The sequence below is a fragment of the Colletotrichum truncatum genome (genome assembly GCF_014235925.2).
Source record: "Colletotrichum truncatum strain CMES1059 chromosome Unknown Contig_0003, whole genome shotgun sequence".
Taxonomy (NCBI): Eukaryota; Fungi; Ascomycota; class Sordariomycetes; order Glomerellales; family Glomerellaceae; genus Colletotrichum; species Colletotrichum truncatum.
This window is the reverse complement of record NW_027222400.1, coordinates 321761-339334: the sequence shown is the minus strand read 5'-3', so window position 1 is coordinate 339334 and position 17574 is coordinate 321761. Positions and strand designations below refer to the sequence as shown.

The window sequence follows — 17574 nt, the reverse complement described above, 5'->3', positions numbered from 1 at the left end:
CCCGAACCTGCAGTTGCCTATTCTCGTTTCTCGTTTCTCATGCCTCGTTCGACCGGCGTAGGCGAGACGCACCCCTAGGCCCCGCGTGGACCCCATCGACAGGCACGTATGTATGGCCAAATGATCATGGCAGAGTTTTCCCCCTCTTTCTTGTTGGTTGCTTGGTGCCGTTTTGTATCGACGGTAACGTCCTTTAACGGAAACTCTGGGGTTCTGGATGAAGCCGCTACTGTTGGTAGTGGTGATGTGTAGCCGAGAGCCCGCCTTGACCGTCAATGAACGAGCCATCGGAGCGGCGAGGAAATGCAACGGGTCGACGGTCAAGAACGCCTTCGCCTACATTCCGTCCGGCATATACCTTATCTCTAGTACGGTGCCCCTCCCATTCAGCACGCAGGTCATTAGGGCGGGTGTCTGGGTTACCCAAAAACGGCATCCAAGACGGGAATACACACATTGAATCTGTACGGAAAACAGCACGTGAAACCCTCAATCACTAGGAACCCAAGCTGCATGACATCACCTAAGGAGTTTCCAAGTGTAGCAAACTTTGAACCCAAGCCATTATCGATCCTATCACAGTTTCTCCCAGGGGTTGACTCACAGCAAAAGTAGGTGGCCTAATTCATCAAGGGTGTGTTTTCAAAAAGGGTCCCCAAAACTCAATGAGTAAGCATATGGTGACGACTTCACGGCGCTCGGAACTCAGCCGAAGTCACTTCCGTGCAGGCCATTTGGCATCGGATGCTGATTTAGTCATTTTGAGAGCTCATGTTCAAACTCGAAAGGATTCATCCTGTGCTTGCCCGGTCATCGTCTAGTCTTCTTGAGGCGCAAGTGCTTTCTCAAAGTTACCCCATTTGTCCAGGGGTGAGCTACCGCGAACTCGACAAACGGGCACGACGAGCTCCGAGTGCAAAGGGTCCGACGAACATGAGACCATGAATTTGAGTAAGCTCTGGCACCTCTCAAATAAGAGTCAAATGGACTTAAGAGCTGCCAAATGGGATGTGACAAATAGGTGTCCGAGCCATATGGGTGCACCGTCGGCGGATGCACCACTCCCAGGCTCGTGAAGGGCCAAGAAGTGAATGATCCGAGGTAAAATTTTGTGCGCCACCTCCAAGTAATCAATGTCTGACAGGAAGTGAAGGATGTCACGTCTCACCAATCGGATTTTCAGCCAGGGCTGGCCACCAGCTGGCCCTTCCTGCTTTCCCCTCAAGCTGTCCACCTTCGACCTGACACCTTTCGAACGACAAGAAGACTATCCGACGAACTCAGCCGCCAAATGGCCCTCTCCCGACCGACAATGACAGATCCTGTCGTTCATGCAGCCGTCGGGGCGAGCCCCTCTTTCTCGTCCTGAGCCACCTCCATCCCAGCATCAGAGTGGTGACAAGTTCTGTTAACCGCGCTCTGGCACGGGCCTCGAGTTTCGAGGGAGGCGACGTGACACTTGACAGACATTTGTCAACCATGCCATCGCCCATCGCACTCGCATAGAGGAGCCGAAGGGCTCGGGACATTATTACGGGAGCATACGCGGCTATCAACCTACTTAGGCGAGAACTGCAGCCACTGTCAAATCGCAGCAAGTAACTCTTCGTTGTGCCTTCAACATCGAAGCGCGCACGTACAATGACATTGACTGCCGCACTAGCGGCTTCTTCTGGGCCTTTTAAGCGTGCTACTGTGAGAGCTTTGTTCGATACTGCAACTTAATTGACCGGTAGGGGTAGCAAACTTATGGGCGGGCGGAACACCCACAGCACGCCCGGTGTTAGCGTTCCCGCACCAGCTGCTGGGGTTCCTGCAGGAGTAAACCCAAGGGGATCCGCGCCACGAACCAGCCTACTAGAACAAAGAACGTCTAGCAAAAGCTTGTCAAACTTTCTGGTGGCGAAAATGTCGTTGGTGGCGCCCTAGTGGGCATCGAGACAAACTGGCAGGTATGTCACTGACGCACCGGAACAAGATCCTACCTGGCCCCCGGCTGCTGGCGTTCCCAGCCAACCTTAATTTGTCTGAGGAACACCTGCTACGAACCTCTAACAAGTTAATAATCAATTGAATAAGGAATTGAGTGCCATCTGAAGAAGAACGCTGTGGAGGCAGCTTCGGTTACTGGCATCGCAATGAGGGTGTGCCATTCTGCGCTCATACGTTGAAGGGAACACACACCCAAAAGATGCGGGTCCGAAAATAGCATCGAAACCCTTTCAGGAAATAGAGACAGCAGGCAGGTCTACGTACTACGTGAAAGGAAAGGAGGGAAACACTATTTGGATTCCCCACGTCGAGGAATGGATGTTTGTGTGATGGGGGGTCCGTGGCCTGGCGTTTTGTTTCGTCTGAATTCCCTTGAACAGTGATCTCCCAGTTGATGGCCGAACCACGCCGCACGATTCACGTTTCAAGGGTAGCTGTTCTCGGGCGTGGGATAGCCAAACTTGAATTTCGATTCTCATATTTGTCGAACCGCGATAGAATGAGGCGAATTTCATTACAATTTCTGCTTTGCGACTGTGAGAGGTTGGGCAGTTTTGCGCGCCAGCTGCATATTCTGCACCTCGGTGTGACAAATCGTACGGCTCTCATCGTATCCCGGACGTGGTGTAGGCAGACACTTCGGACGAGGAGAATGCATCAAGCAATCCGCGGGAGAAGGAGGCTTCCAGCAATTCACAGTATCTTGGGATTCGTGTATATTAAGATGAGGAAGTCTCCCGTCTCTGTCAATTTTCTTCCATCTCATCAGCATCAACAGCTTCTCATCTACTCATCTTCTCAGCATCTTCTTCTACACATCAAAACACCAGCTTCAAATCTCAAGCCTTTCGCTCAAAAGCAACACCAACAGTCAAAATGCACTTCACCAACGTCTTCGTCCAGGCTCTCATTGCCGGCTCTGCCATCGCAGCTCCTACTTCCCTCGTCAGCAAGCGTCAACTTCAGACCATCCAGGGCGCCCTTACCAACGTCCAGGACTCTCTTACCAGCCTCGACACCGCTGTCAAGGTCAGATTCATCATCGGATAATCCACTTGAAAACATTTACTTACTGTTTTACCAACAGGCTCTCTCCGCCGCTGACCCCAACTCTGCCGCCAACCTCCTGGATGCCTCCAACAAGGTTCAGACCAGCCTGAAGCAGGGAACTACTCAGATCCAGGGTGCTCAGGAGCTGTCCTTGACCGACGCCCTCACCCTCCAGCAGTCCGCCGGCGGCCTCACCACCGCTGTCCAGACTGTCGTTACCGACCTGACCAACAAGAAGCCCGAGCTTGACAAGCTCGGCGCCACCTCCATCGCCGTTGACCAGCTCAAGTCTCAGAAGGCCGTGGCCACTGACTTCAGCACCGCCGTCGTCTCCAAGGTCCCCGCCATTGGTCAGGGCATCGCCCAGCAGTCCGTCGACCAGGTAACCCAGTCTCTTGACCAGGGTATTCAGGCTCTCTCTGCTCCCGCCGCCGGTGGTGCTGCTGGCGGTGCTGCTCCTGGTGCTCCCGCCGCTCCTGCCGCGCCTGCTGCCGAACCTGCCGCACCCGCCGCCCCCGCCGTCTTCCAGACTGAGGTGATGACCAACTGAGTCATTGATTCAGGTGGTGTTGATGGTGCGGATACGAACAATTTCATGATCAGCGGGTTGGCCATTGGGCGAAGGCGTCACATGTTAGCGATTTTTTTAGTGTCTTGATAGGTATTGGATGGCAAGTCAGCTGAGCTGCCGGAGCAGCTGTGCTGCATAGCCTCTTGAATTATTAAAAGAAGCATATGAATTTAAAAACTTTTTTAAGCTATTTGGATGTGATACTTTTACTGCTGAAGCGTGACTCAAGGAATCAATCTCGTTGTCATGACTCTTGAAATGTCGTTCTAAGTCCCCATAAGTCCTCTTGACACGTCTACATCTTCACACTCTTCTATAGGTTTAGGCCATGAGCATGTTACCTTTATATTCGTCGATAGGTTTATATGAACACAATCTTTTTCAGTTATTCTCAACTGCAAAGCATAAGACACTTTGCACAACATTGTGTCACCTTTAAACACAAAGCCCTTCAGTCGGACAATTTTGGCATGAAACACATTGTTGAGTGCCAGAATGGTATGATTGAGTGACTCACCATGTATTCTGGATAGCTTTGTGAGTCTAACTACCATGTGCGTGGCCAGTCTGCTGCCGCACCTATGGTCAAAGGCAACCTCTAGATACGATATGTTGTAGTACCACTGTGTGAAAGAAGTGGTGAAAGATCTGGAGGGATAGATATCATGGAATTTGTTCGTTCTTTGGGAGAAGTACCGATATGCAATTGACTGTCGATTGTCCGCCCTCCGAAAGAAATTTCCTAAGGAAGCCAAATATAGCCTCTTCAGGTGGAAGGCAAAGGTATTTGTGAGTATTGATGTTGATATCTTCCTAAACCAGATGTACGGAGTTCTCGGATCCATTCATGTTCAAAGGACGGCCCCAAATGAGGGGTCTTTTCTATACTGTCGGATGAACACCCGATTATGGGGAAAGTTCACGTTCCCTGACCTGGACCGTGAAGCAAAGACCGGAGTATCCAATTGGGCCCTGCATAATTAAAGGGCATAACTTTCCGACATCAGCCAATGAAGGTATCCTCAAGACCCACTCCTCTCATTGTATGACTAAGCGGGCTTTCGATCAATCCCAGGAGTACTTGGCCAGAGCTTATCTTATCGTCTGGCCTCGATCTGCTTCCATTCTAGTGATGCCCATCGCCTTGGCACATGAAGCTCAACCATACATCGAAATGCCTAGTCACATCACGCGACCACCAAGCATCATGCTTTCTTCATAGACGCCGCAGGAACACTTCATGGATCAGTCTTTCTGTTTAAGGCATCACCTCCGCAATATACCAATGGTCACATAATCGCCAGTAAAGGATTCATAGTCCGAACCAGTAAACAGTACAAACACTGAAAAACCGACAAGGGATTCTCACCAGGGGTCTATCTCCAATTTCGCCACGAGCTTCATTCTGACATCATCCCCGGCGGAGCCTCTGCTCCCAGACCCCACGTCCCACAATGATGCTCTAGACCCTTCTTAAGGGCTACCCTTTGAATCATTGCCCCGTGCCATCATTCGTGATCTGCCCGCTGGAAACTTTGGGAAAAGTCATGATCGTCTAACCCTCCCCATTCTCGTCTTGGCGTCGGAATGGCTCGCTACACCTTTTGCTACACAGTGACATACTATGCTTCTTTGTCCATTGACCTGCTAATAGAGGACCCATCGCCCCCCATCATGCGCAACGTTCTCCCCTCGTTTTCTCTAACCTTTATTCCAGCGAGACCTTGCCTCAAGTCCACATTCTGAGACCCAAGATTCTTTTTTGTCTTCTAGTTGTTAACTATGGAAGAGAAACACGACTCCGGGACCGACGGGGTTGCTCCTCCGGGCCATCCGGACCGGCACACACCCCTAGATAGCCATCATGATGATTCACTCCGAGACCCTGCCATGCTAGGCCGTCACAGCCTGCAAATAAACCACGGTCGTCCTCCAGCGGCCTCCGCTCCGCATGTCACCGGCGGAGGAACCACACTGAGCGGAACCAACTCCGGCAGCGATACCAGTAAGCCGGACGTCGTCCTCGATGAGAAGAAATCGTACAGCCTCCCGGACAACCTCAATGAGACAAACACCAGAACCAAACCCCCACACCACGAACCGCATGCACCCACGACAGCACACCGAAAGACGCGGCAGAGCCATGACTTTGACCGCCGTTACGACGGGCCCTTTGCCCGACCCAGCCTGACAATGGCCCGGCCCTCGCAATCCTCCGCCCGCTCTCCCCGTCCCTCCGGCGTCTACCACCCAGGCGGGCTGCCAGACACATCCGCCATCCCGGAATCAGAACCCTCGGGACCGGTATTCCAGCCGACGCCGCCCCCGTTAAACTACACCCTCCGCACCCGCAAACTCGCCATCTTCCTCTTCTGGTTCCTCATCCTCTTCGACTCCATCGTCATGCCGATAGCACTCTACTTTGGCCTCTGGTACGGCGTCGGCCCGGGCACGAATACCCCGACCGAGAAGAAACAGAAACTCACGCCCAACGCCGTATTCTCCATCGTCACGGCCGCGGTGGGAGGAGCCAGCATCGTCGAGTATTTTCTCCGTTTCTGGCGGCTCTGGAGGAAGGGTAGCACGTGTCGTGTAATCGGGGCGCATAGGTGGTACCTAGACTGGTTCCATTGGAACTTTTCCTTTGCGTGGATCATCATCATGATTGAACTCATCGTGTAAGTCCCTGCCCCCCCCCCCCCAACCCCTTCACCCATTTGCCATCCTCCAACCTTCCAAACTTGGTAAAGTCTGACAAGAGATGGTCTTTATAGCGGCACCGTCCCGGAACACCCGCCAATTCGTCTGCTCTCGATGCCCGTGACAACAATGCTCTTCGTGTTCGGCACAGAGCTACTGGCGGTCGACATCCTCCGCGCCTTCCACGTCCCCGCGCCCTGCCGGATCTCTTCGATCCCCAAAGGCGCGCAGCTCCGCCCCGGCATCTACAGCCTGATAGAAGACATCTGCGCCGTCGACGGCTCCGGCGGCACCGAGTTCCGCGTGGCGCTGGACAGGCGGTACGAGGCGAGCCACACGTTCCGCGCGATGCTGCGTCGGCTCGGGATATTCTGGGCCGTCGGCGCCGAGGCGTGCGCCGTGTTGTGCACGGCGCTCATCTTCACCATGAGCGGTGACGTCGCGTATACGCTGGGCTGGTCGTTGCCGTTCGTGTGGGCTGGGTTCTGGACGTTGGCGACGTTTTGGTACGTGCATTGGCAGTTGAAAAAGGAGGCCAAGGACTGGGCTGAAGAGGTTGCGCGGAAAGCGCCTGCTGAGTCGGTGGCTTGAGAGAATCGAAGTAAATCATTGTAAACATACAACGCTGGCTTCACCACAGAGAATAAAGAAATAAAAGCGCAATGCATCTTGGAGAATTGTCTTTTTGTCTCGTCGTCTATATCCCGGGCTGGCTCCCGTCCTCTCCTGAGAATTAAACCCCTTAAAAATAAAACTCCATGCCACGGCCATCCTTTAGAAGACTCCGTTACCAATGTACACATGCTGGGTTTCCTCGGGACCGTTTTTATGTTCCAATGCAGCCGCAGAATCCGTTATAATACACATGAAAACATCAAACTAGAACATGGTAATGATAATGTCACAAGAGACGAAGATTCGCTGGCCGCGCCTATCGTTTGCGCGTGTCTCTACCCTTCTTCTTGCTCTTCTTCTTATCCTTGGGCAGCTCCAATGCCGTCCCCTTGAGCAGCTCCGCCATCGTGCGCAGCATGTACTCGTCGATATTATAGATCCGGTCACCCCACGCATTTTGTTCGATTTCTTCGCTGGGCGCGACGGACTCAGAGAAGCGACCGAGACCTGACGGTCCTGGCCCGTTTGTCTGACCGGAGACCTCGTCTCGTGGCGTGCCCTGCCGAGTGCTGGAGGCCCCAGAGGGCGCTCCGCTCTTTTCTTGGAACTCGGCATCGTCATCTTGTATTTCCTTCTCGGCGGCTTTCGCGGCCTCCACGTCTTCCTTGTCTTCGGCCTGCTTGAGTTCCTCGCCCGCGTTTCTCGTACTGCCGCTTTCGACTCCTCCAAGGAGACGGTCCATAGCGGCGTTTGCTGCATCGTCCACCAGATCGTTCCCTTCGGCACCGAGAACGTCACGGACAGAGAGCTTGTTGAAGTAGTCTGTGGTGAAGCTTCCCTCCTGAATGACGACATCGTCCAGCATTTGTTTCTGTGATGCCTTGCGAAGAATGTTCGCCTCAATTGTGTGCTCGCTAACAAGTCGGTAAATGTGTACGTCCCGCGTCTGTCCGATACGGTGGCATCTGTCCTGGCACTGTTTGTCCATGGCAGGGTTCCAGTCCTGGTCGTAGAAGATGACAGTGTCTGCACCTGTAAGGTTGATTCCCAACCCACCTGAACGAGTCGATAAAATGAAGCACAGAATCCTGTCGTCATGGTTGAATCGGTCCGTCAAGATCTGCCTCTGCTCGATTTTAGTGGCACCGTCAAGTCGAAGATACTTGTGACCGTGAATATTGAGGAACTGCTCGAGAATGTCCAAAACTTTGGTCATCTGCGTGAAGATCAGGGCACGGTGACCGCCTGATTGAAGCTTGCGGAGGAGTCTGTCTAGCGCTTGAAGCTTTCCGCAATCGTACTGGAGCAGTCTCTTGTCGGGGAACTGGATGCTGAGACGCATTCGGGATTCGTGCCAGGGATCCATGGGCGCCTGCTTGGGAATGAATGGAGCCCATCGAACTGGTGCAGATAGCTTAAGGTCCTCGTCGGTAAACGCCTGTGCGGCTTTCCTGCCCAATATGACCTCGTTCATATCGCGAGTGATAACAGCGGGGGTGACACATGCAAACTTTTGGACCGTGGTCTGCATCGAATCGGCTCGCTCATCCGCGGTGTGGATTACCGCCCGGAGGAAATCCGAGTCCTCTGCGAACCAGTTCAGTATCTGTTGAGGAACCCTTGGTCGAGGCTTTCGAGGTCGGGTATCGAGTCCGAGTGTGAGGAAGTCAATCAGGCGCTTGCCATAGATCGGCCGACGCTGTCCTCGGAGCGCATTCAGGTAGACGCTGTGCTGCAGCTCCTCAAAGCGGCGCCATCGAGCCAGGCTATCGAGGTACACAATATTCGATTGGACAGTCGAAGGATCAAGGTTCGTACGGGCAAGGTGCGCCCTGGTATTCTGAGCCTCGCGCAGCTCCATCAACGCTCTGTGCAGGCTGAGTTGTGAAATTCGCTCCGCCGTCGTGTTCGACATGCTCTCGTATTGCGTGGGGATCATGTTGAGTACTCCTAGGCTTACGACAGACATGGGCTGGATCTTGAGGAGTGATCGCTGCAGGAAATGTTCTGTGCTTGAGTACTCGGCAGGTACGGACTTCAGCATCCTGAAAGACGTCATGATAGGCCGGTCAACAAACAAGTCAGGATGGTTGCAGACTTTGCGCAGCTGCATCAAGCAGTTGATGATGGAAAGGTAATTGCCCGAAGCGAGAGTTTCTCGTGTATCGGTGCGAGCCAAGAACCCGTCGTATAGTTCTCGCTGACGTTTCGAAAGACGGCAGAATTCAACGTGCTCGTACTTTGCTGGCATCTGCTTCTCTACATCGGCCTTGAGTCTTCGTAATAGGTATGGTCGCAAAACTTTGTGTAGCTTGGAGATGATGGCACGGGCTTCCTCGTCCATGGTCTCGCGGCCATTTTCCAGGATTTGAGACTCTGGCTTGTGAAACCAGTCATGAAATTCTTGCAAATCGGCAAAGCCTCCGACACCATTTTCGGCAGGCATCAAGAAGAAGAGCAGTGACCATAGCTCGGTGAGGTTGTTCTGCAGCGGTGTGCCTGTAAGGAGCAGCCGAGAGTGAGTGTTGAATCCGAGCAGGGTCTGCCAACGTTGAGACTTGAAGTTCTTGATGTTGTGTGCTTCATCTAATATCATGTAGTGCCACCGGCGGCGTTTGAAGACCTGCTGGTCTTGAAGGACCAGTTGATACGACGTGATGCAGACGTTCCAGACATCGTCATTGTTCCAGCCCTGGCGTTTTCTTTTCCTTTCCTCCTGGGTTCCGTAGTAAGAGAGGATCTTGAAGCCGGGACACCACTTCTTGAATTCCATTTCCCAGTTTAGCATTACACTTGTGGGGACGATAACAAGATGAGGTCCCCAGACTTCATGATGGCAGGCCAAATGAGCAAGCAGAGAAATGGTCTGAATGGTTTTACCGAGACCCATCTCGTCTGCAAGAATGCCGTTGGTATTGTTGGCATACAGCCCAGCAAGCCAATCCAGTCCATCATGTTGATACTCACGCAGTGTTCCTCGAAGAAGGAACGGAATTTCTGTTTTGGCAACTTGCGGCGTATTGGGGGTGGCAGAGCGGCTGACAACATCTTTGACACCTGGTGTTGCCAAGGACATAGAGTCCACTTCAGAAGGTTTGGTGTCGGATGTCGGAGGTGAGTGACTTTGTTCCGGACTGGGTGGCACGGTAACGATGTCAGTATCAGGGCTGGCACGTTTTGCCGGCGCCACTGTCATAGGATCTGTGGCTACAACATCCAATACATCTGTCTTGGGCGGCGCGTCCTCCATCTCAACATCCTCTTGTGTGGTAGCTACATTATTTGCATGATTGGCGGCGACTGGGGTGTCGACGCCATTGGTTAGAAGGTCTTGATCGTTGCCGTTGCTTCTTTCAACGTCAGTCTTTGGTGAAGGAGCAGGAGGCTGTTTATCAGCTTCTACAGTCTCAGTGCCATTCACCAGGCTGCGATGTGCTTCGACTGAAGGCTGCGAAGTATCCGCCTGGGTGGTTTTGTCGTCCACCTCCATTCCATCGTCATCAAAGTACAGACCAGGATGTTCAATCAAAGATACTTCATCCTCATCGTCGACTGGTTCATCTCTGAAGTGAGTGGAAGCCTCCGCTTGTGTAGGAAGTGTCTCAACCGTAGGCGCATCATCCTTTATCGGTAGCTCCTCGTCTTTGTCTGGCGTCTCATCCTTCATCTTCTTCAATTCGGATTTGCCAAACAGCATACCTAGTAAGCCGGCGGGCTCCTCGTCATCCTCCTGTTCAGAGCCTTCGTCCTCGTCGCTGCCATCGTCACTGTCATCCATATCGGTAGATCCAAGATCATCATCCATGTCGACGGACTCATCACTGGTATCATCTTCACCAGCTGTCGTCGCGGCGGCTTCGGTTTCAGGCTTTGACTCCACACCATTCGTGAGTTTTTCCTCTGATGGCTCATCTTCAGCCAAATCAGGGAGATTTGCGTATTTTGCGCGAAGTTGTTCTTGGGTGAGCTTTTCGTCGCCAGCGTCGCCAGCGTCTCCGGTGTGATCTTCGCCCGCTCCCTCTTCATCGGATGATGACATGACATCGTCGTCTTCGTCGCCGGAATCGTCATCATCAGCATCTATCGACAACGCTTGGCTGTTATCGACATCGCTATCAAGATCACCGAGGTCATTGTCGTCGTCATCATCATCATCAAGGTCCTCGTTAGATGAAAGGTCAGAGTCGGCTTGTGCTCGTCGCGCTTGTAGCTTCTGCTCGGAAAGGTTGACTGCCTCCTGTAGCGCAGCTTTGACTCTGCGTTGCTCCTCCGCCTCCCACTCTAGTACTCGCCGGCGATTGATCTCGAACCGAACATTTTCCCATGTTCCAAACATGCTCTTAACCACCACCTTATATCGGCCGATCCACGCCTCCCTTGCTTCTGCTTCGAGTTCCTCGGCCGATTTGGGCTGTCGGCGGAGCCAAGCATCTCTGCAAGCTTCCGCAACCTTTTTGGCTTGTGCTCGATGCCGCTGCTGCTCAGCCAGCATTAACTTCCGGAAGTTGGCCATGGCCTTGGCCATGTGATCAGCGTGAGCCCATTGACGTGGGGGCTCCTCCTCAGCCTCCGGTACGAAAATCGAGCAGCGTTCCTGGGACAGGATTCCTCCAGACTCAACTGCCTCCTCAACTCGGAGGATGATTTGGGCATCCTTCTGAGCCATCTCATCCGTATAAGTCGGGCCATCTTCTGGGACGTAGACGCCACCGTCTTCCACCGGCAGTGTTTGTGCATTTTCCCAGTATTCCTCAAAGTTAGGACCGATCCTCTGCCGCTTACTGACTTGTTCCGGGTGCACCACGGGCAGCTCAGTCGCCCGGACGCGCAACTTGATTCGCGTTCGGTTGGGGCTTGTTGAAGTTGCTGTCGGAAGATCCTCAACAGAACTGCGACGGCCGCGTCGTGTACGGGTGGATTGCCTCAGAGGCTGCGCAGACGGTGAAGGGGATCGTTTCCGCGTCGATCGAGCAGCAGATCTGGTCTCGTTGGATAGGGACTTTCGGTTCGAAGTCTTGAGCGAAAGGGGAGCAGGCTTAGCGGCGGTCGGTTTCCGAGAAGGAGTTTTTGAAGGCCCGTTGGGTGTGGGTGTTGTCGCATGGCCATTTGTCGAGGCATACTTGTTCTTGGAGGGCGGACTGCTGTGAAAAGCTCCTCGCGTCATGCGCTTACCGGAGGGCGGTTGGAACTCGAGGGGTAAGGTGTTTATGCGGCCAGACTTTCGTCTTCCGTTCTCTGTGTAGGAAGTCGGGCCATCGGCGCCAGCCTTTTTCCATGGGGGCGATATCTGTTTCGTTCGTCCAGAAGAGGGAGGAGGAGGTGTAGATTCTTGAGTGCGGCGTCGTTTCGAAGGACGTTCGTTTTCATCGAGAGAGGAGGGGATGGGCGGAGGCGAAAGAGGAGAGGGAGATGATGGTGAGGAGCTTGAGGATGGCGATTGCGGCGGCACAGGGGGGCCGAAGCCGATGAAGTCAACGCCGTTGGGGGTTAGTTGGTCCCTGAAATCCTCGGATCCGAGGGATTCCAGTGGTGATGAGGGCGGATCGGAATCATGGTGAAGAAGGGGCGCGGTTTGTTCATGGCGTTGGGCGTCGAAGGCATCCGGAGTTGCATGCGCGGGTTCGGGCGACGCGGTCTTGGTCATAATAGCAACGGAGGGCGGACGCGAGATGAGGCCGTGATCTCGACGAAAAAGGCATCTGACGCATCAAAATTAATGTCTACGGAATCGTCGATGCTCAGTGAGTTCTAGTTCCAAGTTTGAACATGATGACACGTCTAGGGAGCCAGCTGCGTAGGAATTCGTGTGCAAAACCAACGTCACCAGCCAAAAAGTTTGGAGATAGATTTTTTGCAAAGATGCAGCTCGGCCTTGCCTGGGGCTAGCCAGAAAGAGAATTTGGGACCACCACCAGGTAGGTGCAGGTTCTGTCTGGGTACGGATACGGATCCAGGTAACCACTGAACGTTGTCTCCCTTGAATCAACCACCGCCACCACTATACTACCGCTACAACCACTACTTAGCATTAGTCACCGGGGGTGGGTAGGAGGGAGTCAGACGCGCCAACCTATACTAGCCTGACCTGGCGTGACAGTGGCCACAGCGCGAATGGACCCACATATTATCGCAGCCTGCCCCTGTAACCCTCAGGCAAACAAAAACGGAAGAGATGGTCAAAGCCTTATTGCCTGAGGCAGAGACCACTTTTTGCTCCAGCCAACCACAATCGAGGGATTTGGCAGTCCATCATCAACCGAGAGAAGCTTCGGCTCTGACCTGCGACGACATCACATCCACGATCAAGCAATTGGGCTGTGTCGGAACCACCACTACGGCCACGGTGCGTACCCTCTTCCCCTCAATTGGCTTCGCTGAACATTACAATCTAACCTGTACCCCTTACTACAGATGCTGTCCCAACGAATCGCGCGGGTCTCGACGATCCGCGCCGCTGCTCAAGCAGCCCGCCGAACTCCCATTGTTCAACAGCGAACCTTCTTCCCGCCTTCCTTCAATGACCGTAAGGTTCTCGAGGAGAAGTACCCCGATTACCCTCAGCTGTCCGAGCAGGAGGACCCCAACATGGTCAGTGGTGATGCCGCAATGGCAATGGTAGACGAGAGGTCCGCATGACCCTAAGGCTAACTGCCCCCGTCTCGCAGAACGGCGGCTACATCAACCCTCCTTTCATTAAGCGCCAGTTCCGCGACCCCCACGGTAACTGGTGGGACAAGCAGGAGCGCCGCAACTTCGGCGAGCCTGTCCACGAAGACCACGACCTGCTCGGCATGTTCTCTCCCCACGAGTACACCTGGACCACCACCGGCCCCGGCCTTCTCCAGATTGGAGCCTTCATTACCGCTTTCTTCGGTGTCTGCGGTGTCGTTTACCTCAACTACCCCGACAAGCCCTCTTACCCGAGAGAATTCCCCGGTGGACTTGACAGAGAGCTGGGTGGTGCTGGAGCTGTGCGGGTATGTTCTGCTACAAGGGAAACATTCCGGGCGACAATGCTGACTTTGAAACAGGCGAGACAGGCTGGAGATGCTGACCCTTGAGGATCCTGACGATTAAATGGTCCACGAACGGGAGAGCACATGTACATTTTAGAGCAGAAGAAGCAATCCTTTGGGCAACACCCAGCAACAAGTTCATATGTTCTTTAAGAAGCCGCATTGGGTGATGGATAAGAGAGAAAGGCGAGACGGACATTTTGACGAATTTAAGGCCATGGAAGCGGGGCCGTAGTGGCTGGGATTTATCTCTTCCTATGCCGTGCTGGCCTCTTTCCCTCAGGGCCCTGATGATCGTTGTATCAAGCGGTAACACCCTAGGAGGGCGAGGTTACTCCCTCTCCTAGCTCTTGCATGGAAGGGTCCATTACGTTTGGTCGTTCCCTTCCATTCTGCTTACTCATTTAGCAAGTGCTAATTGCAGTGTCCAACCTTCATGTTGAAAAAATGTGGAACTACCGCTAATACCAAATAGCTACCCCTTGCCATTTTCTCCCAAGTGCCTCTTATTTCCCCTCCTCGCAATATAATCTACTCTTTCCGCCGGATGCTATTCAGTCACCTGTCGTCCGAAAGACCTGAGTTAGAAAGAACTCGTGTTTGTGCAGACTGTCTTTACTCATCCGTACATGCATATGCCTCTTTCGTGTAGCGCCTTCTCAGCTACCATATCGCCCATGGTCAGGTGCCAACCTGACGGCTATTGCCCTGCATCGTTTCGGCTCTGAGCAAAAATGTCATGTCGAGCCAATATTTATCTCTACCATACACGCGTATCCCACATAGACTTCATCTGCAGTAATCCCAAACCCAGAACATTGTCCAATTACTTCCGTTGCATCGGCAAGCCACGAGCTTCAAACCATCAATACCAGGCCTCCCAGTAAACCTTCCTGGGCCATTCTGCATTATTTTATCGCTCCCCGCGTTTTGCCCATTAAATCCACCCCAGCAAACAATCCAGGATGCGGTATGACGACTGGGACGTTCTGCTCATCGACCAGGCCAACCATACGCCGCTAAGTGAATTTAGGGCAACATGCCATGTCCCTACTACCACTGGTAAGCTGAGGGGCTCGCCCTCCAGGCATATTGTGATGGGAAAGGAGACTATGGACGGTGTTAACCACTCATGTCCAGACACAGGGAACCCTCTTGGCTTCTGCAGCTTGCCAACTGTGACCGCCTTCGTCCCTAGTCTTTACTACGGGACTCCTTTCGGTATCTCTGTTTACAACTGGGGTTCGCCCGCTATCAACCACACGCCGAACCCCTACATCAGCCAGGATGAGCTAGCTTTGTTCGAGATCCGCGTTTTTATCGACGGACGCATGGTTTCGTAAGACAATGTCCTTTTCCATACATCAACTCGAATGATCAAGCTTACAGAGCAGGTTAACAACTTTAGATCACAAAACGCTGTGGCCTGTAAATATCCAACAAGCTCTCGGTAAGTAGAGATTTCCGAAAGAAACTCTCTCCAAGAGTCTGCCCAACTATTCATATCTTGCACGAAGTTGTAATCTTATCTGATTTTTTGCGTGATAGTTTTCGGCGAGAATGGCGAGTTGGAACCACTCCGATTTCCCGCCTTTCGGGAGGAAGTTTTGCACCAAAGCATGTGGAGGCCTCATGATGATCTTGGCCGCATCAAGGTTGTCATCAGCAAGGCCTTCCCCCGAAATTCCCCTGAGCTGCCATTAGATCGTGTCAGACATCTTGTGGTTTTCTCCTTCCAGCATGCTCCAATAGGTCAGATGTTACCCAAGGGCTATGGACTGGGCTTTTGTTAACACCATGGTTTTGAACAGATCTTCTCGAGAGTTCAGCTATTTCTTGGCCCAGCCCAACTGCGTATTACGGTCTGCCAACCACGAGTATCACAGCCCCCAGATATTGTTCTGAACTTGCGGCCACCCAACCCGAGCACTACAATACACACCACCAAGATGTTGCTACCGAGCACCAATCGTCCAATGCTAAGCTCATTTCGGTCACCGCTGACAGGCCATCACCGGCTGTAGAGATTCAAAACGGTGGACGAGCTCAGAGCGCTCTGCCTCAGCGTACCGAGGATGGTAATGCCTTTGGATCAACTCATTCTGACAGCATCACATTGTGCAACAATCCGCAGACCGACCAGTTTGGGAGCCTCCAAGCACTGTACAGCTCTGAGGGCAATGCGGGGGGACGAGGCCATGCTGAAGATTCAATAACTTGGACCGAGATGTACGACCAAGATTCGGTAGATGCGATCACGAATGTGATACATGAGTTCTATGCCCATGCACAACGAAGCCCGGGCAAGGGCTCCTCGGGCCCTGGCTTACCTTGTTATGCATCCTCGCACCACAATACCCATTCTCAAATTGCTTCGAACGCTACTATTCATCGTTCTGAATTCCCCCAAGGCTGTCCACAGGAAGCTGCACCAAACAGCCGGCCAACTGCGTTGGAAATGTCAAACAACGCGGCCGCCATGAAAGCTGCGGTTAACAGTAACGTTCAGACTGCGCCAACTGCATGTATGTCAAAGTTATGCACACCTCTAACAGACGGCTTACTGATACTTGCTAGGTGACACAAGTCCACAAGAAATTTTCTCTCCAACCCCATTTCCCGGCCCATTAGCATCGCACTCCGAGGCCTCATTGGCGCAGATGTACAGCATCCCGCCGCCGACAGCCAAAACCAGGCCAAAGAAAGGACAACAAACTCAACAGACAACTTTCAACCAAATGGCCACTCACATCTCATCGGCACCAACGAATCCAAGTGATCATCCCGAGACCCGTACAATATCTGAGCCAATGATTGCTTCAGTTGAAGAGGCCACCAGCGCCGTACGAAGTCCATCGTCAAACAGTCTCCATCAAGGGTGCTTGCCCGCAGCTCAGGTCCCTCAGCGCCAGGATTTTGGTCGTTCTGTCAGCACCGGTATCGCCAATGGTGAGAACCAGAATCCACTGATCATTGACACGAGTATCAAGGATGTCCGCAATTTTACTCCACCTGGTGTCCAAGGAATTATGGACAGTGCGGGCTTTCTTACCAGTCCTTTGCTTTGATTGAATACCAATTGGCAGTCCGAACGATTGCTCTACTTCAGTTCGAGCAATAGGAATTTGAGTTGCGGAAAATTCTTGGTGTAAGTTGGTTAGTATTAGGCTAGACTGCATTGCTTGTTTGATCTTGTTATCGCGGCTGATTGGGCAGGGTGTCTCAAGGGCGGCTGGCTGCGAGGATTCCGGCGAAGAAAGTATTATTCTCTTTGGAAGCATGATGGCGCTGCATGATATGCGGAGTTGCAAAACCACGCCCCGTAGTTAATAAAGTCAAAGCTCAGGTTACTATTATTAATTCTTTGGGAATTGGCGCTGTCCTTCAGTATCTGGGTTGAAAGTGAAATTAGCGGCGACATTCATGATTTGGCCAAGCCAGCCTCTGTCCGTCCCAGTCATGTTTTATGCATTTGAGTGTTTTGCTTTACAGATCAAGCTCCTATACTCATATATGCTCCGAAGGTTCTCTGACATTGTGCTTTGAAAGGTCGTCTACTCCATAAGTCTGCAGAGCAACATAGGTACCTTTAAATTTCCTTCATGTGGCTGATGGAAATTCTAAACGAAG

At 52.7% G+C, this 17574-nt stretch overlaps 5 protein-coding genes across 5 annotated transcripts; 4 read left to right on the top strand and 1 right to left on the bottom strand.

Moving 5' to 3' along the window:
* Window positions 1-2868: 2868 nt before the first annotated feature.
* CTRU02_204966 (cell wall protein) lies at window positions 2869-3592 on the top strand (the record flags this gene model as incomplete). Its single annotated transcript, XM_036724445.1, has 2 exons — window positions 2869-3021; window positions 3080-3592. The coding sequence occupies 2 exons, from the start codon at window positions 2869-2871 to the stop codon at window positions 3590-3592; spliced, it is 666 nt and encodes a 221-aa protein (XP_036584072.1).
* Window positions 3593-5395: 1803 nt separating this feature from the next.
* Window positions 5396-6904, top strand: CTRU02_204964 (uncharacterized protein; the record flags this gene model as incomplete). Its single annotated transcript, XM_036724446.1, has 2 exons — window positions 5396-6291; window positions 6388-6904. 2 exons carry the CDS (start codon window positions 5396-5398, stop codon window positions 6902-6904), a joined length of 1413 nt encoding a protein of 470 aa, XP_036584073.1.
* A 340-nt stretch (window positions 6905-7244) lies between these two features.
* Window positions 7245-12572, bottom strand: CTRU02_204965 (adenosinetriphosphatase; the record flags this gene model as incomplete). Its single annotated transcript, XM_036724447.1, has 1 exon — window positions 7245-12572. The coding sequence occupies one exon, from the start codon at window positions 12570-12572 to the stop codon at window positions 7245-7247; it is 5328 nt and encodes a 1775-aa protein (XP_036584074.1).
* Window positions 12573-13339: 767 nt separating this feature from the next.
* Window positions 13340-13989, top strand: CTRU02_204963 (nadh:ubiquinone oxidoreductase subunit; the record flags this gene model as incomplete). Its single annotated transcript, XM_036724448.1, has 3 exons — window positions 13340-13516; window positions 13594-13905; window positions 13960-13989. The coding sequence occupies 3 exons, from the start codon at window positions 13340-13342 to the stop codon at window positions 13987-13989; spliced, it is 519 nt and encodes a 172-aa protein (XP_036584075.1).
* Window positions 13990-14909: 920 nt separating this feature from the next.
* Window positions 14910-16723, top strand: CTRU02_204962 (uncharacterized protein; the record flags this gene model as incomplete). Its single annotated transcript, XM_070204462.1, has 7 exons — window positions 14910-15006; window positions 15085-15283; window positions 15339-15394; window positions 15493-15696; window positions 15756-16173; window positions 16454-16469; window positions 16532-16723. 7 exons carry the CDS (start codon window positions 14910-14912, stop codon window positions 16721-16723), a joined length of 1182 nt encoding a protein of 393 aa, XP_070061566.1.
* Between the last annotated feature and the right edge of the window lie 851 nt (window positions 16724-17574).